This window comes from Equus przewalskii, chromosome 12 (genome assembly GCF_037783145.1).
Source record: "Equus przewalskii isolate Varuska chromosome 12, EquPr2, whole genome shotgun sequence".
NCBI classification, from domain to species: domain Eukaryota; kingdom Metazoa; phylum Chordata; class Mammalia; order Perissodactyla; family Equidae; genus Equus; species Equus przewalskii.
The window spans coordinates 20209101-20229880 of NC_091842.1; the positions used below are offsets into that span (position 1 = coordinate 20209101).

Consider the following 20780-nt stretch of genomic DNA (forward strand, 5'->3'; position numbering starts at 1 on the left):
TGAGAGGCTGGGCTGAACCGGCTCGGGGTAGCAGGACTGCAGGCTAGCAGTGGGACACTGCTCCTGAGGCCGGTCATGAATGGGCCGGCGGACGGCGAAGTGGACTACAAGAAGAAATACCGGAACCTGAAGCGGAAGCTCAAGTTCCTCATCTACGTGAGTGCTGGGGCGGGGGAGGTGGTAGAAGGTGAGGTCTGGCGCTGGCAGGATTATCAGTTTACCCACGTGTGAAGAGAGTCGGGTGAGCTGTCGCCGGGTTCCGGGCCCCTTTACAGATGGCCCTTGGCTCAGCGCCCACCTTGCCTATGATACAGGAACACGAGTGCTTCCAGGAGGAACTGAGGAAGGCGCAGAGGAAATTGCTGAAGGTGTCCCGGGACAAGAGGTGAGACACATTGTCGGGGAGAGGGGAGCCGGCGGGTGATGTGGGTCTACATTCGGACTCTATCCTGGAATGGAACCACAAATGCCTGGTGCCTGCCTTGGGGCTGTTGCGAGGATCCAATGGGCAACTAGAAGGGACGAGGGCCCAAGAGAACATTGCCGAGACGGGAATAAACACTTTTCCTCCCCGCCCCTTCAGTTTTCTCCTAGACCGACTTCTGCAGTACGAGAACGTGGATGAAGACTCTTCTGGTGAGCAAGATCATGAAAAATTGGTGGAGGACTTGGCTCCTGGCGCTTCAGCAAGCTTCCTGGGCCCCTCCTTTTAGGCTGTGGAGGCTAATGCAGCCTCCAGTGGTTCTTAAACCTAGTCGCGTGGCCTCCACCTCTGCCATTCTTTCACTCAAGTATTTATTGAGCATCTACTGTGTTTCAGGCACTGTGCTTTGTACAGGGAATACAGTGGTAACCAAGATGGACAACGTCTCTTGGAATTTGTATTCTAGTTGAAAGTAATAAGTAAGGAAAGAAACTAGAATTTTAGATTTGAAAGGAATAAAATCAGGGTTATATGGTAGTGATCAGAGTAGAGCAGGGGTTGATAAGCTTTTTCTGTAAAGGGCCAGGTAATAAATATTTTAGACTTTGCAGAACATACAATCTTTGTCACACCTACTCAGCTCTGCTGTTGTAGTGCAAAAGCAGCCATAGTGATATGTAAATAAATGAGCGTGGCTGTGTTTCAATAAAACTTTATTTACGGACACTGACATTTGAATTTACATTCATATCATGAAATATTTTTCTTTTGATTTTTTTTCCGAATCATTTAAAAATCTAAAAGACATTCTTAGTTTACAAGACTCTACAAAAGCAGATAACAGGGGCTGGCCCCGTGGTGCAGCAGTTAAGTTCACACGTCCCGCTTCGGTGGCTCCGGGTTCGCCAGTTCGGATCCTTGGCAAGCCATGCTGTGGCAGGAGTCCCACATATAAAGAAGAAGATGGGCACTATGTTAGCTCAGGGCCAGTCTTTCTCAGCAAAAAGAGGAGGATTGGCAGCAGATGCTAGCTCAGGGCTAATCTTCCTCAAAAAAAAAAAGCAGATGGCAGGCAACATCTCAACAGAGTGCTCAAGAAAGGCCTTTTTCAGGAAGTAATATTAAGCTGGGACCTAGATGAGAAGAAACCAATCTGGTGAAGATGTGAGTGAGAGATCTCCAGGCAGAGAGAATAACAAATGCAGATGCCCTGAGGAAAGAATAGACCAGCTTGTCTGAAGAGTACAAAAGCTCAAGCATATAGTGTTTTCCAACTTTTTTGAGCATTAGGTACAATCAATAATATCTTTTACACCATGACCAAGCCCCCGCATTCATACTTAGTTACAAAACAACATTTAATGAAACAACATTAAGATCACTATATCATCAATTTGTTCTGATACTTTTTAGACTTTTTTTTTCCCGTTTAATACTGATTGCAAACCAATAAATTGACTTCATGACCCACTAATGTGTTGAAACCCACAGTTTGAAAAAGCCGTAAGGTGGGCATTTGTGGCCCTGTTTTAGGGTGAAGCTCTTATAAGCCATGCCACATGTCACATACAATTGCCTTTCTTCCTGGTGCCTTTAAACATTTGTCTAGAGCAGGGGTCAACAAATAACAGCCAGCCAGGCTGCCTGTTTTTGTAAATAATGTTTTATTGGAACATACAACACCCATTCATTTGCATATTATAGGAGGGTAGTAGGCAATAGGTAAGGTCAAAGAAGTATGTAGGAGCCAGCTTCTGTAGGTCATGGCAAAACGTTTGGCTTTTATCCTGGCTTTTCATTGCCTGCCTATTCCTTCCCTGAGGTCTTCCAATTAACTTCCTGTGCAAGAGGGACTTCAGGATAGGAGGCATGAGAAAACCAGCATGTTCATGGTCAGAGCAAGGTAAATCTGAGGAGCAAGAGCCAGACATGCAAACTACCAGTCATCCTGGAGAAGCCCATAGTCTGGTCAGGGAGATCCACACGTGACATGTCTTGGCATAGTGTGAGGAGAGCCGTGACAACTAAGAGTAGAGAGTTCGATCATAGCCAGCAATTAATTGGGCCTCAGGGATTCTGGAAGACTTCTCAGAGAGGTGGCATTTAATCTGCTTAAAGGATCTGTCTGAACAGAGAAATTGGGAACAGCATATATCATGTGTTTTGGTTATTTGTCAATGAATGATGGGCCTTCTAGGTAGAAGTGCAGAACTGGGAAATAAAGTTTCTTTTTTGAGGAAATAGATTGGTGTGATGTAAAGAGTACAGTTTGGGAAAGGTAGGTTGAGGCCAGATTAAGAAGCACTTTGAATGCTTGCAGGCACTGGGGGACATCATCAGGAACGATGTGATCAGGTTTACGTCATTCTGGAGTTGGAGTGTACAGTGAGTGGCAGGAGAGGTGAGACTGCTTAGCAGGTGATTTTGACATGATGGTGGCCTGACCTGTTGGCAGTGGAATGGGTAAAGGTAGGAGAGATTTGAGGGGTAGATTAACAGGACCCTGAATATGGGGAGCAGAGGCAGGAGCTGAAGGTAGCCTAGAGGTGAATAAGGAGAGAGTGGCGTAAAATGGTAAAGGAGTCAGAGACCTAGGTTCAAGTCCCAGCCCCACACCTTACTTTCTGAGCCCCCGTGACCTCATCTGGCAAGTGTAGGTGATACCCTCACTTTCTTCCTTGGTTAGGTATGAAGACAAGGAGAGACAGTGAATGTAAAGTGCTCGTTTAGAGCCTGGCACATAGTAAGTGCTCAACAAACATGTTTTCAGCGAGGAGCCCAGGCAGGAAGTAGGTTTTAAAAAACATTTTGAGAAGTTGAGGAAGCTGTAGGCCTCCCAGAATAGCATGGGTGCATCAAGTGGGGAGTCATATTCCCTGGAGCCCTTCCATAGAGTCAAGATTACACCCCTCAGAGGTAGACAAGGACCCTCCCACACACACTGACCAGCCCTCCCCTCTCACAGACTCAGATGCCACTGCATCTTCAGATAACAGCGAGACAGAGGGGACACCCAAGTTGTCGGACACGTCAGCCCCCAAGAGGTGAGAAGAAGAAGCCATCATTCTTCTCTGGGGGTGGGGGTTGGGGGGTACCTGGGCCTCCTAGCTGCCTCTGACTCCCTCCACTGTCCTTTCTGCAGGAAGAGAAGCCCTCCGCTGGGGGGCGCCCCCTCCCCCTCCAGCCTCTCCCTGCCTCCTTCAACAGGGTTTCCCCTTCAGGCCTCTGGGGCCCCCTCCCCATACCTGAGCTCGGTGAGTTGGGGTCAAGTGTGGGAAATGGTAACTAAGATGCCTGGGAATAAGGTGGGCATTGTTTGGGCAGAGGGGCCAGGCCTTGGCAGGGGAAGCCAGCCCACCTCTGAGGACGTCTGCTGGGTGTGGCCAGCAAGCATCCCTTGGTGGGGTGTGAGTCGGGGCTGCCCACCTCTCTCTGGTGTAGATGGGGGACAGACATGACTGAGGAGAGCAGACCCCAGGACAAAGTCCTGCTGCTGTCCCCTCCCCTTCTGTTCTCAGGAGCCACACTCATTACCATCTCTTGTTTTTCATTCTTCCTGTTTGCATTTCTTCCCTTCACTCCCCATCCCATCTATTCCATTTCCTGTCTCCATCCCCCCACTCCCACCTGCAGCTGGCTTCCCCTCCTTACCCCCCATTCCCTTCTGATTACCTGGCCCTGCAGCTGCCCGAGCCCAGCCCCCTGAGGCCCAAGCGGGAGAAACGGCCCCGCCTGCCCCGGAAACTCAAGGTACCCTGATTTGGGGACGTTAGGGAGGGGCCAGAACAGCAGGAGGACAGCCAGCTGAGGGAGGTCAAGATGGGCTGGGGGCCTGTCCAAGAACTTTGAAGGATTGATTTGGGCTGCTGGGGGCCCAGCCCAGGCCTAGGCACTGAGGAGTGGGTCAGAGACGTCCTGGCTCACAGGCTCGAAGTGGAGACAAATCAGGGGCAGAACCAGCCTTGGGGGACTCGGAGTGAAGATGCCTGGGGTCCTGCCCTTACACTGCTACAGTGTGGCTGGGGACCAGGCTCGTTTTCAAAGGCGTTCTGTGATGCCAGGCAGCTCCAGAGAGGGGTGGAGTTGTGGGATCTAAAATCAAGTCAAGGCTGCACCAGTTAAAAACCATGTACACTTGAGTAGATCTCTTTGACCCTCTATGTCTCAGATTCTGCACTGGTAAAAGTGAGTGTGATCAAACTACGTGTAATTGACAAGTGTTTACGGAGCATCTACTGTGTACCAGGCAGTGTTCTAGATGCTGCAGATGCAATAGTGAACAAAACACAAAAGTTCCTGCCTTTGTGGAGTGCACGTGCTAGCAAGATAGGCAGAGAATAGACAAGATAAATAGATAACAATGCAGAAAAATGGAGTCAGGTAAAGAGGATGGGAAGCCCCAGAGTAGATGGGGGCTGATGTTTATGGTTGGGTGATCTGGGATGTTATTTGGTCAGAGACTTAAAGGAAATGAGAACAAGCCTTGTGGCTCTCTGCGAAAGTGTTTTGGTGAGGGAGAACAATGAGTGCAGAGGCCCTGAAGAGGGTGTGTGTTTGACTTGTTCAAGGACCAGGAAGGAGGCCAGTGTGGTTGGAGGAAAGTGAAAGGGGGAGAATGATCAGAGAGCAGGTCAGAGAAGTAACTGAGGGGCAGGGTTGTGGAGGGCCTTATAGGTGTTGTAAAGACTTTGGCTTGTACTATGAATGAAATGGAGAGCCACTGAAGAAGGTTGGGCAGAGGGGGAATCTGATCTGATTTACATGTTAACAAAATTGCTGACACTGCTGTGTGGAGGATAGACTAGGGGGAAGGTCGGGATGGGAGTTGGGAGACCAATGAGAAGACTACCGTGGTAAACCAGGTAGCGAGGGCAAAAAGTAGGTCACGGGTCCATTTCAAAGAATGAGCCTCAGGAAGACCAGTGGTGTGGGCTGTGAGAAAGAGAGGAGTCAAAGGAAGCTCCAGGGTTTTTGGCTTGAGTAACTAAAGAAGTGGAGTAGCCCTTTTCTGAGATGAGGAGGACTGGAGAAGCAGGTTTGGGAGGGAAGATGAGGAGTTTGGTTTTGGACATGTCGAGAGGCTGTCTGGAAATGCCAGTGAAACAGCTGGATACTGTGAGCCTGGGGCTCCTGGGGTGCATATTTGGAATTCATCAGCATGGAGATGGATGCGATCATCAGGTGAAAGTGTGGATGGAGAGGAGAAGAGGCCTGAGCACTGAGCCCCAGGAGAGATGAGGACACAGAGAAGGCATAATGCTCTTCCAGCTCTGAATCAGAGTGGAATAGGGACCAGTCTGGACCCAGCTTTCAAGTTTGGGTGGACCATACACTCAAGGCTCTGGAGCCAGAAGCAAAATGGGAGGCCATGTTTGTGGTGGCTAGGAGTATGGGTTCTGGAGTATGAATTCCAGCTCTGCCACTTACTCCCTGTGATCTTGGCCCTTGATCCTGAAAAATGGGGGTGATAATACTGGCCCTTTGCTCTACTTAGCAGGGTTTTTGCTTTGGCCTGTAGGGCAGGACAGTGGAGAAGGCAAGGGTCTGTGAGGCCTGGAGCAGATGCGTAGAGGAGTGGTGTGGCATGGGCATGGCAGTTTGAGGTTTTCTGAGGTGCTGGGTCCTGAAGGAGAGGAAAGTCGGGAAGCTAAGTTCTGGACGTATGAGAGAGAAAATGTTGGTTGAGAGAGGGGCCCAAATAATTGCTGTGCGTGGAAGAGGCCTCAAAGAAGAGGAAACATTTGAGCCTAGAGTAACTGAGATTTGGATGTTCCAGGTTGAGGCAATGGTGGAAGGAAGACAGGGACACGGTGCAAGTGTTGTTTGGGCTGAAGCAGCAGTGAGAAGAGAGAACAACACTGGAAAGAAAGATTGGGTGGGTGGAGTTATTGAAGGTCCGGACACCCAGAGTCAGGATGTTCTGTAAGGAACTGGGAATCCCTGAAGTTTCCAGGTGACTTGGTGTGAGCAGACGGAAGGTAGCAAGTCTGAGCAGAGGAGGGAAAGCTGTGACGACTGAAGCAGGTCAGTTAAGAGCCTGGGCCTCAGTCAGACTTAGCTGGGTTTCAATCTCAGCTCCTCCACGTACTCACTGTACTCACTGTGTGACCCTGGGTGTGTCATTTAACTCTCTGAGCCTCAGCCTTCGTCTCTGTTCAGTGGGGTCACTATGAGGATAAGATGAGTATAGAATAGAAAACATTTAGCTCAGTGCCTGGTCCCTAGTAGGTCAGAGATAAACATTAGCTGCCTTCAGGCACACTGAGGAAGCCACTGAGTATGTCCAGGCAGGGGTGGAACGTGGGGACTAGGGTGGGGATCGAGAGGTGGTAGCCAGAGGAGGGGGACAGTCCTCATGCAGCTGTCCTTTTCAGTCATGCATGTGTGTGTGCTCCCATGTGTACACATGGGTGCCTGGTACCGAGTGTCAGGCTGCTATTCAGAGCTGGGCCTCCTGTGTGTCATCACTCCTGGTAGACTCCTGTACCCTGAGGTACTGACTCTGAGGTAAAAACCCACTCTGGCCGCTCATGCTACCCCAGGAACAGCAGTAGGGGAGTGAGGGGAGCGCTCCTTGAGAAGCAAAGAGTAGGCCATGAGGGCTGAATGTGTTAAAGCACTCAGAAGGGTCACTGTGAAGACCATGTACCCCCTGTCACCCCCACACCCAGGGGCAGATTGGACACTGCCTCATGGGGACCTGTCAGGCCTGTTCCTTAAAATCTCCATTTCCAAGTCTCGGCTTCCTCCTCTGGCCCATGACCTCTCCTCCCTCCCAGGGTGATCTGAGTGGTCAGAAATCCTTAACAGCAATCACCTGGCACTTAGTAAGTGCTCAGTTTGTGCCCACGGCAAAGCACAAGGCCCACAGAGCTCTCTATGGGGAGGATTCATAAGGGCCTGGCAGGGATGGGGCTAGAGGGTTGGGCAGGACAGAGACCACTTCCCAGCCTCAGAGGACAAAGCAGGACTTTTGACAGATAGAAAAGGACACTCCAGGTGGAGAGACCAGCCTGTTCTCAGGTACACTGCACTGCCTGCCCCGAGGGCAGCAAGGAGCCTGAGGCCCTTAAGTGGAGGAATGACACGCTCAGGTTTGTGTTTTAGAGAGCTCATTCTGGCTGCAGTGTGGAGGAGGAGCTGGATCTGGGAGAGGCTGAAGGCAGGGAGTCCAGTTAGGAGGCTGGTTCATGGCCCAGGTGAGCTGAGAGGAGGGCCTTGCCTGGGCCAGTGGCTGTGGGGATCCCAAGGAGGGACTCGTCCAAGGTGTAAGAGGTAGAAGCCTCACCCGGTGGGGGGTGAAGGCCTGTGACACCCTTCACTGAACCAGTGAGTCCTGCAGGAGGAGGCGGCCAGTGGTGGCAAGAGGTATCTGAGGTGCCCAGAGGCAGGCAGGCAGGCAGGCACTCCAGGCTGACTGACTGGCTGTAACTGCTATCACAGAGCAGCCAAGGTGCCTCCCTGGTGAGGACAGGGTCCAGCCTTTCCCTCCTGGTTTCCTGTAAGATACCCCACCACCACCACCCTCATCAACGCCTCCATCACCACCCCTCACCCCCAGGCACTTGCTGGTTTGAGACTCTGAAGAAGCTGAGGTGGGGTAGGCCCCCTGATTCCAGCATTCGCTGGCCCGGCTGTGTCCACTATACCTTGAATGAGCCTTTGCTCCTTTCCCCGTCCCCCAGAACTGCCTTAAGGGGCAATGCCAGCCTCCTAGAGGTCCCAGTACCTCCCTGACAAGCCCTCCCTATGTTTCTTCCCCCCTGCTGCAGATGGCGGTGGGACCCCCCGACTGCCCTGTGGGAGGGCCGCTGACCTTCCCTGGCCGAGGTTCTGGGGCTGGGGTGGGGGCAGCCCTAGCCCCACTGCCCCCGCCTAAGATGCCCCCTCCCACGATCCTGAGCGCCGTCCCTCGGCAGATGTTCAGCGATGCGGGCAGCGGGGATGATGCCCTGGACGGGGATGATGACCTGGTGATTGATATCCCGGAGTGACACCCTCCTGCCCCCCCGCCCCCCCACCTAAGCCCCTGCCCAGCGCCCTCTGTGCTAGCACACACGAGCCCCTAGCTTCCACAGAGACATTTATTGACGCCCAGTTGCCATGCTGCGGCCACTGACACAATCAGAAAAGGCGTAAACATGCACGAATGTCCCCCAGAAGGTGGGCCCCTCACCAGGGAGGCAGGGGCCCTGCCCTCACATCGTGGCCCCATCCAGGAGACAGTTATTTAAATGAGTGGCCAGGAGCATCTGCCACCTCTCAGAGAGGCAGAGACCCTGCCGTGGTCCCCTGTTTAAAAGGGCAGCTGTACAGGGCTAGGTTCTTTTTTTTTTTAACGAAGATTCTGTATTAAAGGAGTGGCTCTTTTTTGGTTCTTTGTCCTTTTCTTTTTTGGGAACATTCTCTTCCTCCGAACCCCCCCTAATCCGACCTCCTCCCTGTGCGGGGAGGGGAACGGGCAGCCTGGAGAGGCAGGAGAGAGGAGCAGCAGCTGGGGCCTTGGGGCAGGGGGCACTGACAGGACTCCCCCTGCAGGTGTGCACAGGATGGGTAGTTTGCATATTTGCGTGTTGTAGCGTGTCAGGCAGGAGGAAGTTTGCATATGTGAATATAGATCTCCACAGTCCCTCACAAGACAGACTGACCCATGGTCACGGAGAGTCTCACGAAATAAGACAGGTAGTGCGGGGTGGGGCATCCACCCCGTGTAAACGTGCAACACACCCGTGCGAAGGTTGGGTACTGGACCCAGCCCTGAGGGGCCTGTGCTGGGCAGCTACTGTCTCACACAGGCTGAAGGCAGAGCCCCGGCCGCTGCGGGCAGCTCACTGGTTAAGGTGTGCCAGCGCTCCAGGGCTGTATCCGGCTGCTGCAGACACTCGCTCCAGTGCTTCTGGGCCTCTCCCCGGGTGCCTGGCCCCAGGGACACGCCACCTGGGGAGTAGGTAGGGGCAGGCAAAGTCAGAGCCCATCTCACTGCCAGTCTGCCCTCCATCAGCCCCACCCAACTGGGCTCCTCCCTCACCGATGAAGTCGTTGGATTTGCCAATGTCATAGTCCCAGACTGTGACTTCCAGAGTCTTGGTAGCCAGAGCGGAGAGCTCCATCTCGTAGAAAAACTCCTGAGACAGGACAAGTCACACCTTACATGAGGCGCTGCCCCCACCCCCACGCCCAGGCCCCTCAATTTCTGGTCCCTGCCCTGTTTACCTCATTAAATTCCGGATTTAGAGTCTTCTTCTTCACACATGTTTTGTGCTTGGATTTCTTATCCACATCTGGTCTCAGGTACCTGCCAAGGAGGGTGGGCAGGGGTGGGGGTGTGGGGCAGTCAGGGATAGGCCAGGTCCCAGAGGAGGATGGGGCAGGGGTCAGGTTCCCTGGGGAGGGAAGGGTGGGCCTCAGGGCAGGGCAAGGGCTCACGTCTTGACATAGGGGTCCGAGTAGCCATTGACATCCATGGCAGCCAGGTGGGCACAGCGCACAATGCCTACCAGCAACCCCTGGCGCTGAGAGCTATAGCTGAGGCTCAGCAGGATGCGCCCGCGCTCTTCCAGTAGCCCCGGCCCCTGCTCTGCCTGCTCCAGCTGCGGGGCAGACACGCATCAGCCTGCGTCCTCACCACCTTCCACCCACACATGGTCCCTGTGAGGTGCCTCACCTCCCTCAGGTAACAGGAGATCCCCCTCAGCGCTGCCGACATTGAAGAGGGTGAAGCCAGCTGAAGGAGCAAAGAGAAGGTTCTGGAAATCTGGCCTCCTCAGGGCCCCCTCTCCTGGTGCCCTGCAGCCCTGCACTGACCGGGACCTGGCGCTCAAGGCAGATGTTAAAATGCTTCTTCTGTGAAGGCTTGAGGCGGCGGAGGGGTACACGGATCTCCCCGATGAACTCATTGTGACTCAGCTTGTCTTCATCACAGACAGAGATCCTGGTGGGGAACTGCAGGGTCAGGACCCCTTGGGGTACCTGAGCCCCACTTCAGTGTGGGAGAAAGGGCCTCTGACCAAACTCTGAGCACCAGAGGCTGGTCCCAGCTTTTCCTTAAATACTCTATACCCCAGCTGTAAAATAGGCCATCTCACAGGCTTTGTGGTGAGCACCAGGCCTAGACCTTGAGAAAGACGCTTTGATTTGCCCTGTTCCTCTGCCCCTCCCTTTCCAGCTGCCCAGGCTGTCCCTGGTGCATCAGGACCTGCCACTCTACTTCAGGAAGCCCTCATAAATCTTGAGTACCTCCCCCCGAACTGCCTCCATTCAGGGCCTGGGGACAGGATCCAACTGAATGTGCACAGGGCGTGCAGTGGTGGATGTGGGTCATGGATTCAGGATATAAGAGCTAGAAGGGCCTTGAGGAGTCTTGGGCAGTCGGATGAGGAGCTCACCCCTCCTCTGGAGCTCCTGTCCTTTACTGCGTGGAGCAGGGAGCTAGCTTAGGAGAGACTCCTGAGCCCAGCAATTAAGAAACGATTGCTTTTACTTACATCTGCCCCTTTCTGCAGCCCCCTGCACTTCCTTCTGCTGTGACACTCTTGAGCAGCTGTAGGGAGGGGTTCAGTTCCCAGCTCTGCCACTTACTAGCAACTCTGTGACCTTGGGCAAGTCACTCAATTCCCATCTATAAAATGGAGATAATGAATACCCACCTCCTAAAGCTATTAGGAGGATCAAGTGAAATAAATGTAAATGTGCGAAGACTAGGGCTGGGCATGGGTAAGCACTCAGTAAGTAATTCAGGCCTCATTCTCTCACATCTGAAATATGGGGCCAGCCTTTCTGGTTTCTGCCCCTGTTCTGCCCTCCAGTCTACCCTACACCCAACACCAAGGTGATCCCTCTGAAAGCTCTGACCATGCCCCTGCCCTGATGCAAACCCTTCCATGGCTCCCTGTTGCCCAAGAACAAAGGAAAAGTTCTCTCAAGCCTGGGTTTTTCTGCCCTTCACTCCACACCAGGGACTACTCTCCCCACAGCTCGACCTCCCTCCTGGAATGATGGAGCAAGTTTCCTGTCCCTGAAGGCTTTACGCCTTAGAGATGTTAGGGAGACATAGGCAACAGAATGGGCAGCCCTCCGCTGCATAGGTCTGACTTAAGTCAGGGCCTCTGAGAAGGGGTCTCTTTGACCAGGGAAAGCTTTCAGAAGGAGGCAGAGCCCCAAATGATGAGTGGGATTTAGGCTGGCAGAGAGAGGAAGCAGGGAACCCTTTCCAGGTGGAAGAGACACAACAGGCAAAAATCAGGAGTAATGAACCCGAGCAGTTAGGATATGGCAGTTCTCTACTGGAGGAGCAGTAGATTATTTGCGGGATGGGAATGCCAGTGAAACATTTTGACCTGCTGCCAAAGGGAATGGGGAGCCACTGATTGTTCTTGAGCATCTGAGAGGGGCTTAATGGGAGGTAGATCAACCAACCAAAGTTCCAGTGACAGCTGTGCAGTTGAGGTGCTGAGCGCTGGAATTCTTGGTAACGGGGAGGACGGAGCCCTCACCTGAGCACCTTGTGAGTGATGTCATCATCTGTGATTCCACTGTACGTCAGGTCCTCGTTCCACACAGGATTCAGCGTGTTCCTCTGAGTCTTAGTTTTTAGCTTATTGGCCTGAGGTGTGGGGATGAAGAGTTCTCAGTACATGTCCCCCAGAGCCACAGAGGCTCAAGGCAGGGGAAGGTTGGGGACAGACCCACAAGCTGGGTCAGGCTGCTGTAGAGGAAAGGCCATTACCTTGCAGGCTCCAGGCAGCAGATGCAGCTTGACATAGGGGTCGGCCAGGCCATTGAAATCCATGGGCTTCAGACCCTGGAGAGAAGGGGAAGGAAGAAGGCTATGAGCTCCCAGCCCTCCCTCCCTCTCTCTGCAGAGTGGATCCTTGGGATGGGGAGAACCAAGAAGAAAGGTACTAGAGGGTGTAGGGGTGGGGGGAGCAGGGGTCTGGCCTGGGGAAGGGAGGGGAGGATGGAAACTCACCCCTCCCAGGGGAGGAGGCAAACAGGGACCGGGCTTGGGAGGCAGGGAGTGCCTACCTTGGCCCTGAGGATACTACAGTGCAGAGTGCAGGAGGCCTGGTCGTAGAGAAGGTCAAACTCCAGCGTGCCCAGGGCGGCTGGAGAAGAGGGAAGATGGAGCCTAAGTCAGTGTGTAAACTGACAGGTGTGTGTGAGAGACCGGTGGGCAGGCTGGCTGAATGCTGTGTGTGTGTGTGTGTGTGTGTGTGTGTGTCTGTCAGCCTACAAGTATGTGTGCGTCTGGGTCCCTGGCTGGGCTGCAGTTGAGGCTATGTGGGTGGTTGAGTGTCTCAGCAGAAATAATGAATATTGAGCTGTGCTGAAGCTGTAATCTCCACCCTGACTGCAGCTGTGGCGGCAGTTCCCGCCACCTCCCCCCAACAAGGCCCCATCCCCTTCCCACAAGCCTGGAGGCCCCCCGTTAGCACCCTGAGCCCTTCAAGCCCTCAGACTCACTGGTATCATCCGAGTCATAGCTGTCCACCTCAGCACCATCCTCGGGCGTGGTGGCCCCAAGGAGGGCTGCAGGGGGGGCCAGGGCCAGGGGGGCCAGGTGAGCAGGGGCCTCCCCGGAGCCCTTGCCACCCCCTTCGGGTCCTGGTCCCCGGCGGGGGAAGTAGTCAGAGATCTGGCGGATGGGCCGGATGGGCCCAGGGCACACGTTGATGGCCATGTGCTCTTGGATGTTGATGGTCATACGGTCGCCCCTGCGGCCCCTCATGCAGCACCCCTGGCTGGGGGAGGGAGGTTCAAGAGAGTGTGAGCCGGGGGCTGACTCCTCATACCTATCATCCGCTGGCTGAGGGCCAGGTGGCAACCTGCCAGGTCTGTGGGGCCCTCACTGGCCTCCCTTCCTAGGTGTGGAGGGAGAGGGCAGCCTGTGCTAGCTGATGGGCGAGCAGGAGGCCTGGGCCCTCCAAATCTCAAGCCTTGCTCCACAGGGGCTGCGCTGCCAGCCCACTGCCCCCAGATAGGTCCTGGCTCCAATTCAGCCTTGCCCAATTACCTCTAGATTGTCCCTTTGTCATCTTCCCAGCTCCTGCCCCTCATTCTGGGCTTGCTTCTGCCCCTGGGCCCCACCTACCCCCAAAGAGGCCCCAAGGCGGCCTCCTCTGTCTCTCTGAGGTCTGTCTCCCTGAGGCTCTGTCCCTCTTGCACAGGGCACTTGTCTGGTCCAGGTGTCACCCACCCTTCTAGGCTTTCGTTTCCCACTGTCCCTTCATTCAGCCCCAGGATCTGCCTGCCTGCCTGCCTGGTCCCTCCACCCCTGCAGCCCAGGATGGGGACCCCTGCCTTAGATGCCTCCTCCTGAGATTAGCTCTCCAGAGGGACCAGAAATTGCAGCCGTCAGAGAGCTAAACACCCCTGTAGGCACACACAGGCTAACACACACAAACCCTCACCCTCACGCCCCCAGCAGCCCAGCCCCCTGCACCTGCCTCTGTGCCTCCAACAGGTGCCCAAGTACTGGGGGGACGGGGGGTGCAGCCTGGGTGGCGGCGGCCGGCGATTCCGAGGGCGGCCAGCGAGAAGAGCGCGGAGTCCTGTTGTGTGAGCCGAGAAGGAGGCAGAGCCGGAGAAAGTGCGGGGAGGGGGAGGTGAGCGAGGTGGAGGCGAGGATGCAGCCGGCGCAGGCGGCGGGGGGCGGGGAGGGGCGGCCGGAGGCTGGGGAGGGGGCGGGACTCTCCCGCCGGCGCCCTCCCGGGCACACTTAGGGGCGCACACGAGTGCACACACACGGGCACGCAGGCTGGCACACGCACCTTGCACGGGCACTCGCGCTCACACGCCTGTGCCCACGTGCGCACGCTCACACATATGCACAAACCCTGACACGCGCTGACACTCTCACCCCGGAGAACCTCGCATACATACACTCGCAAACACACGGGCTCCCTGCGCCACCGGGAACCAACAGTGAGAATTGCCCGGTGTTCCCCAACTCCTCCCTGGAGACCCAGGCTCCCGCGCAGGGCCCACAGTGCCTCCCTCTCTCGCTTTCTCCTTCCTTCCCTCCAGGGCGGACCACCGGCCTAGTTGCCAGGGCGACGCCGGCTCATCCTTCCCCGCCCCCTGCGCTTCCTCACGCCCCTCCCCCGCAGAGAACGAGCGGAGGAGGGAGGGCGTCCGGCCCTTCCCTCCCCTTACCCGTAGGGGCGAGGCCTGCGGGGCGGGGCTTAGAGATCCGCAGCCGCCCAGAGGCGGGCGGGAAAGGGGGTCTGATCCGCCTGCGATCTCTGGCCTGGGATCTCCGGGTCCCGGCGGCCGGCTGGGAAATCTCACAGTCTGAGGTCCCAGGCTGTGGCTTCCCCCACGTCTCCGCCCTTTGGCTGTTCAGGCGTCTCGCCTTGTAACCCAAGCCAGCCCCCAAGGACCACTGTCCCCTTCCCAGGGAAGGCATCTCCTTTGGGAATCCACCCTCACACCACGCCCTACCATCTTCTGTTCCGTCCCTCAGATGCGGAGGGGCTTCGTTCTGAATGTTTCACAGTCATTCCTCATCAGTCTGCCATTTCTTACCTGAACCCTGCCACTTGCCTGTGAGTTTAATTCCAACCTTTGATCTTTGCCCTCCTTTGCCCCAAACTTGCCATTCTCCAAAGACAAAGTCCTAACAGTGGCCTTCAAGGCCCTTCAGTCCAAGACCATGACTTCTTTGATCTCGTCACCCCCACTCCTCACGCTGGCTCTCAGGAACGTTTCTTGCTGTTCCTAGAAAACACCTGAATCTCTCAGGCCTCTGGACTTTTGCTCACACAAGTTCCTCTGCCTGGAAGACCTTCCCTTGCTTCAGGGGTCATCCTGGGTCACCTCTTCCATGGAACCTTCCTGGAGCATCTCCCCCAACTCCCCAGCTTCCAGTGCTATCTCAGACCCAGCTCTGGTAACGCTGGTCTTGCCTGTTTACATTACTGTCTCCCCACCACCAGGGAGCAGTCTGCCCCAAGCTGGACCTGGCACTAAGCTGGCAAGACTAAATATTGTGATTTAAAAGAGAGAAATGCAGTTGCACAACAATGTGAATATACTTAACAGTACTGAACTCTATTTGAAAATGGCTAGGATATAAATATTGATATGTGGATTTTACCATGATTTTTTTAAAAAGAGAAATGCAAAGTCAAATTACACTGAGATACCACTTGTCACCTATCAAATGGTAAAATTCAAAGCATCTGTTAACACAATATTGGCAAGGCTGTGGGTAAGTGGGCATCACTTCTGTGGAAGCCACTCTGATGGTGGATACCAAGATGACAAATACATAGACTTTTTGACCCAGAAATTCCACTTCTAGGATTTTATTCTATAGATATGCTGGCCCATGAGTGAAATAATAGAAGTTCAAGGTTATTAACTGCAGCATGTTTACAATAGCAAAAGATTGGAAACAACCTTAATGTCCAAGAGTAGGGGACCAGTCCAATCAGTTATGACACAATTTCATCCAATGAAATAGTATGCAGCCATGACAAAGAAAAAGGCTTTTTATGGACTTACACAGAATCATCTTCACAACCTCGTGTTAACTCAAAAAAGGTACAGAGCGGCATGTATGGAATGCTTCCATTTGAGTGGAAAAAAAAGAGCTTATATATGTTTGTTTATTTGTGCTAATATAAATTATTTCTGGAAGACTGCACAAGAAAGGGGTAACTATGGTGACCTCTGACGGGGTTGCTGTGAGGCAGAGGAGGGCAGGAATAGGAAAGACTTATTTCTCAACATTCATCCTTCTGTGCGTTTTGAATTTTGTACCATGTGCATATGTTACCTACTCAAAAGAATATATTAAAATAATATCTTTTTTAAGTAAAGGCAACCATTAGGTTTCCTTCAGTGCTCTCCAGAAGAAGAAAGGAGGCAGGACTAAGGGGGATGCCATCCAGGACCAGAGCTGGTGTGTTTGGCGAGAGGCAGACCTGGGTCTGCAGTGAGGGGAATGGGGCGGGCTAGGCAAAGAGCCACAGAGTCTTGCTTCCTCCACTGCTGTCTTCTCATGGGGCTTAGCTCAGACCCAGCAATATGCCGCCAGAAAGCCTTGCTGGAAGGCGAGGGTGAGTCTGGAGCCTGAGCCAACTGCAGGGGAAAATGCAGACAGTGATGAGGCCTGGTGTGTCCAGAGGTGGAAAGGCCATTCATTAAATCAATAAATATTTATTGAACCTCTACTATATACCGTGGTGATACAACTATGACTAAGATCAACGATCTCTGGCTTCACAGCCTTGTAGGGGAGACAGACCAGTGTAGTGAGATTGGTGCCGTGACAGGGCATGGTCAGAAGGTTGTGAGAGCTCAGGTTCATGTCCCAGGGGAAGTGTGGTCTCCACTAAGACCTGGAAGATGGGAAGGAGTTAGGCAGGTCAGTTGTGGGGACAAGAGTGGCCTAGACAGAGGTGTGTGCAAAGGCTGGAGTGTGCTGAAGAAGGGAGAGTGTGGGAAGAACCAAGGTGGGTAGGTGAACAGGGCTGGGCAAAAGCCTTGCAGATCAGGGTGAGTTCAGAATTCACACAGGAGCCACAGGAAGCCATTGGAGGGTTTTAAGTAGTGGATCCGTGTGTTCTGGTTTGTTCTTGCTGAAGGAAGAGTGAATAGAGAGAGATCAACCAGTCCACAGGGTGTTGCAATAAACCAGGCGAGACATGGGGTTGGCTTGAACGAAGGGGCAGCACCAGAGGGGGAGGGAAATGGATGGAGCTGAGATTTACGTGGAAATTGAGCCAACAGGCCTTGATTATGAGTTTGTCAGGAGAGAGATAGGGAGGGGTCTAGAGAGGATTCCTAGGTTTTTGTGTTGAGCAGAGCATCTGGAGGCTCTGTGAGACCACTTACTGTGACAGAAAGGAGGAGCAGGTTCGGTGTAGGAGAATTGAGAGCTTCATTTGGGATCCATTGAGTTTAAGATGTTTTTGGAGATACGGAGACATGAAGCAGGAAGTTGGGTAGAGGAGTCTGGAGCTCAGAGGGGAGGGCTGGGCTGGAAATATACATTTGTGAGTCATCAGCATATAGATGGTATTTAAAGCCATGAGACTGGATGAGATCACCTCAGGAAACAGTATAGACAGAAAAGAGAAAGTCCAAGGCTGAGCTGGTTAGAGAAGGAGGAGTCCCAAAAATTGGTGAGCATGGCTCCCATGGCTGGAGCCAGGGAGGTGTGCCCTCTGCTGAGAGACAGACAGAATGAACAGAGAAGTAACCACTATATTTGGCAAGTTAAGAGGTCACTGGTGGACTTGGCAAAAGTGGCTTCAGTGGAGCGGTGGGGAGTGGAGACAGCAAGTATAGACAGCCCCTTAGGGGTTGTCTATCTATACTCCAATGCTATGCATCCATGAGTTCTCTCCCCTGTGATCAGGCCCTGGTGATTTCTAGCTAAGCCATAAATGGAGCCCAGAACATAGCAGGAGCTCAATACATTTATTTAATGGTTGGATGAATAAATGAATGGACAATTCACTGCTTGTGTCAAAAGGGCTTTGTCTGGTAGAGAGCTTAGCTGTATTCTTTTGAAGCAACTGAGGAGACTGCAACATCTACTCCAAAGGCCAAGGGCTCTGGCCGGTTTTTCCCAGCCAAACTGAGGAGCAGCTGCATACATGCTGAGGGGGAGCCCTGGCCCAGAGCCAGAACCAGGTGGAGTCCCTGCTGCCTTGAACATGCCTGTGACTTTGCTTAAGTCTCTTCTTCTTTCTTAGAAAGGATCAGTGGGGCCAGCCTCGGTGGCTTAGTGGTTAAGTTCAGGAACTTCGGTGACCTGGGTTCTGCTCCTGGGTGTGGACCTACACCACTCTGTTAGCAGCCATGCTGTGCTGGTGGCCCACATACTGAAAAACAGAGGAAGATTGGCATGGATGTTAGCTCAGGGTGAATCCTCCTCAGCAAAAAAAAAGAAGGGATCAGTGTAGGGGAAACAGGCCCACATGAGCCAGCCCCACAAGGCCCCATAGATGTTACTTTGCCTCCTCTTTCCCCTCTTTTTTCCTCTTTGGGCTTTTTTCTTATTTAGGGTTTAAAAGCTGACAGTGACAGGTGTCTCCCAGGGTTGCTGTGAGGAGAATGGGTGGGCTGTCTCTGAGGGCAGGAAAGATGAAGCGTGGGGATCCAGTGGCAGAGGGAGCCTTCAGCAATAGGGCAGAGGTCCTCATACATGTCACATTCACATGCCTGGCGTGGGGGATGTCATAGAACTGGGTCTGTCAGAGGCTGTTGAACAGGCATCTGTGTAGTAAAACAGGAGACCCTGAAGCGTCCTTGGTCTTGAAGTAGGGTGGGACACATCTGTGACAGACAGGCCTACCTGCCAATCAGAGGGGAGCTAACTCTAAGAAGCTGAGAGGGGGCCGCAGGAGTGAAAGTGGCTGTTGAGAAGTGACAAATAAGAGAAAATCGGGGACTAGAAAGAAGAAGTGGGATGGCCCTTGAGGGAGCCCATCCAGAGAGGGGAGCCTGCTAAGCCTTTGTGCATGACCCAGAGACCTGCCTTGGGACTTCCTCTGCCATTCCCCCAGCAATACTCCAGGCCTGCAGCACCTGATGCAACCTGTGGGAAGAGGCCGAAAGAGGGCCTGGAGTATGGGAGCCGTGCCTTCCTGGGGTGGAAAGAGGGAAACAGGCAGGCAGGCAGGCGTGGACACTGCTGCCATCTAGTGGGAAAAACCTGTTATTTCTCTTGGTTCCCAGCTCCAGGGTAGTCCTCAGCTGAGCACTAAGCGATGGGGTTGAGGGAATGGGGGAGACCTCTGTGCCTCTGAATTTGGGGACACAAGGCCAGGGCGAGCCTCATGGAGGAAAATACACTCCCCTTGGAAGTATGCATTGCTCACATTACGTTGTTTCTCCGTGCCTTGGTTCTCTCTTCTGTATAATGAGGGCAGTACCTACCTAAGGGTTGTGATTAGGTGAGTCAATCCATGCAAAGTACTTGGCCTAGTAACATGCTCAGTAAATGCTACCTGTGGTCGATCTTGGGGTTAACTGGAGGTGTTTTGCCTGCCCAACCCCAAACTGCCTGCTATACAAATGCAGCTTTCCTTAGTCAGGCTTTCAGCAAAATTGTCCTACCAAGTCCCTTCCTATTTCTAAGTTCTGGGGCTGCCACTGTTACTGTTTTATCCTCAGCATCATCCCAAAGGATGAAGGCTCTGTGGGTCCCAATCTCTCCTCTTCCCCGAGTCGGGGGCTTAGGGGAAGGCTCCCAGCTCCTAGCTCTCTCTCCCCTCACCCCAGAGCTCATGATCAGAACGGCTCCAGGCTGTGACATCATAGAGCCTCCACCCCTGCCACAGGAGTGGAGGGGTCATGAGGCTGTGGCAGTGGGTGTGGGGGTGGGTGTGGCTGGTTGGGCTAGGAGCCACAGAAACAGGTGGGAAGCTGTCCTGGGAGCAGTGGGAAGGAGGAAGGCTTGGGGGGAAAGGGTCAAGCCCCCTGAGGGGCAGGGGGTGCCAAGCCTGGGCTTTTCTCTTTGTGTTCCATGCTTCTCTCCCATCCTCCCCATCCAACGTGGGCCTTCCCATGGAGAACTGAGCTGATCCTCGAGAAGTTCTTGGAACAAAATCAATCCCCTCCATAGCCATGCAAAGGCTGCGTGGGTCTGCCTCAGTCTCTTAGGGTGGGAGACAGGGGTCTGCTCAGCTTTTGCCATAGACTTTGCTCTGGGCCCTCAGCACCCAGCCCAGAGAGTGCCAAGATCTTGGCCCCAGAAGCAGAGCCTCCGCTCTTCATAGACGGAACTGACTTCTTTGATTACCCAGACTTGGACCAAGCCAGGCTCCTGGCACTGGCCCAGTTTATTGGAGAGAGACCTGTCGTCTTTGATAACTCAGGTATGAACCAGCTTGAGAAGGGGCCTTCCTCCTTGCCAGGGCCTGGAGGAAAGCTGCCCTTGACCCTTCTGTTGGCGATGAGGCCAGAGTCCCCGTCTTCCCCTCCTTGTCTAGCAGATTCCAAGTCTGAGTTCTTCCATCACATCCTGGTGGGTGCTCTGGTACTGGCCTTCTTCTTCCTCCTTTTCCAGTTCTGCACGCACATGTAAGGACTTCCCCCCTGCTCCTGGCCCCACCCACCTCAGCCTTCCTTGGGAAAGGCTGAAGGACCCAAAAGCCTAGGGAGGCAGTGTGTGACCTCCCACCTCTGATCTCCTTACCCCATAGGAGCTGCCAGAAAGGGGCCTAAAGAGCTGGACAAGGGCCCTGCACTCTGCCGAGTGCCCAAAACTGCCCTCGTCTCCAGGTGATGAATAAACATCCTTGCTTTTTTCTTCCCTGACTGCTCAGTGATCAGCCAGGGGGTCTTGCCCCATCCTATGGTCATCAGTGCTTTCTATTCCCAGTCTCCTCCCTGCCCC

The 20780-nt window shown here is 53.7% G+C and overlaps 3 protein-coding genes across 11 annotated transcripts; 2 read left to right on the forward strand and 1 right to left on the reverse strand.

Moving 5' to 3' along the window:
• The first annotated feature begins 17 nt into the window (after window positions 1–17).
• INO80E (INO80 complex subunit E) lies at window positions 18–9672 on the forward strand. 4 transcript variants are annotated; one of them, XM_070568096.1, is made up of 7 exons: window positions 18–156; window positions 315–385; window positions 584–636; window positions 3390–3468; window positions 3567–3678; window positions 4058–4174; window positions 8197–9672. In XM_070568096.1, the coding sequence occupies exons 1-7, from the start codon at window positions 76–78 to the stop codon at window positions 8416–8418; spliced, it is 735 nt and encodes a 244-aa protein (XP_070424197.1). In that variant the 5' UTR covers window positions 18–75; the 3' UTR covers window positions 8419–9672. The 4 variants fall into 4 exon arrangements, with proteins under 4 accessions (XP_070424197.1, XP_070424198.1, XP_070424200.1 ...); XM_070568097.1 differs by having other exon boundaries at window positions 4109–4174; XM_070568099.1 differs by lacking the exon at window positions 8197–9672 and adding an exon at window positions 7532–7755.
• Window positions 8746–14731, reverse strand: DOC2A (double C2 domain alpha). Of its 5 annotated transcripts, none has more exons than XM_070568090.1 (12): window positions 14579–14731; window positions 13866–13974; window positions 12887–13160; window positions 12449–12528; window positions 12150–12224; window positions 11917–12026; window positions 10229–10355; window positions 10089–10148; window positions 9851–10014; window positions 9638–9719; window positions 9453–9549; window positions 8746–9361 (listed from the first exon to the last, which is right to left on the reverse strand). In XM_070568090.1, the coding sequence occupies exons 3-12, from the start codon at window positions 13149–13151 to the stop codon at window positions 9204–9206; spliced, it is 1218 nt and encodes a 405-aa protein (XP_070424191.1). In that variant the 5' UTR covers window positions 13152–13160; window positions 13866–13974; window positions 14579–14731; the 3' UTR covers window positions 8746–9203. The 5 variants fall into 5 exon arrangements, with proteins under 5 accessions (XP_070424191.1, XP_070424192.1, XP_070424189.1 ...); XM_070568091.1 differs by having other exon boundaries at window positions 12887–13164; window positions 14579–14612; XM_070568088.1 differs by lacking the exon at window positions 14579–14731 and adding an exon at window positions 14306–14517.
• Window positions 14732–19685: 4954 nt separating this feature from the next.
• C12H16orf92 (chromosome 12 C16orf92 homolog) lies at window positions 19686–20734 on the forward strand. 2 transcript variants are annotated; one of them, XM_070568102.1, is made up of 4 exons: window positions 19686–19799; window positions 20101–20259; window positions 20374–20464; window positions 20587–20734. In XM_070568102.1, the coding sequence occupies exons 1-4, from the start codon at window positions 19736–19738 to the stop codon at window positions 20606–20608; spliced, it is 336 nt and encodes a 111-aa protein (XP_070424203.1). In that variant the 5' UTR covers window positions 19686–19735; the 3' UTR covers window positions 20609–20734. The 2 variants fall into 2 exon arrangements, with proteins under 2 accessions (XP_070424203.1, XP_070424205.1); XM_070568104.1 differs by having other exon boundaries at window positions 20377–20464.
• Window positions 20735–20780: the final 46 nt, after the last annotated feature.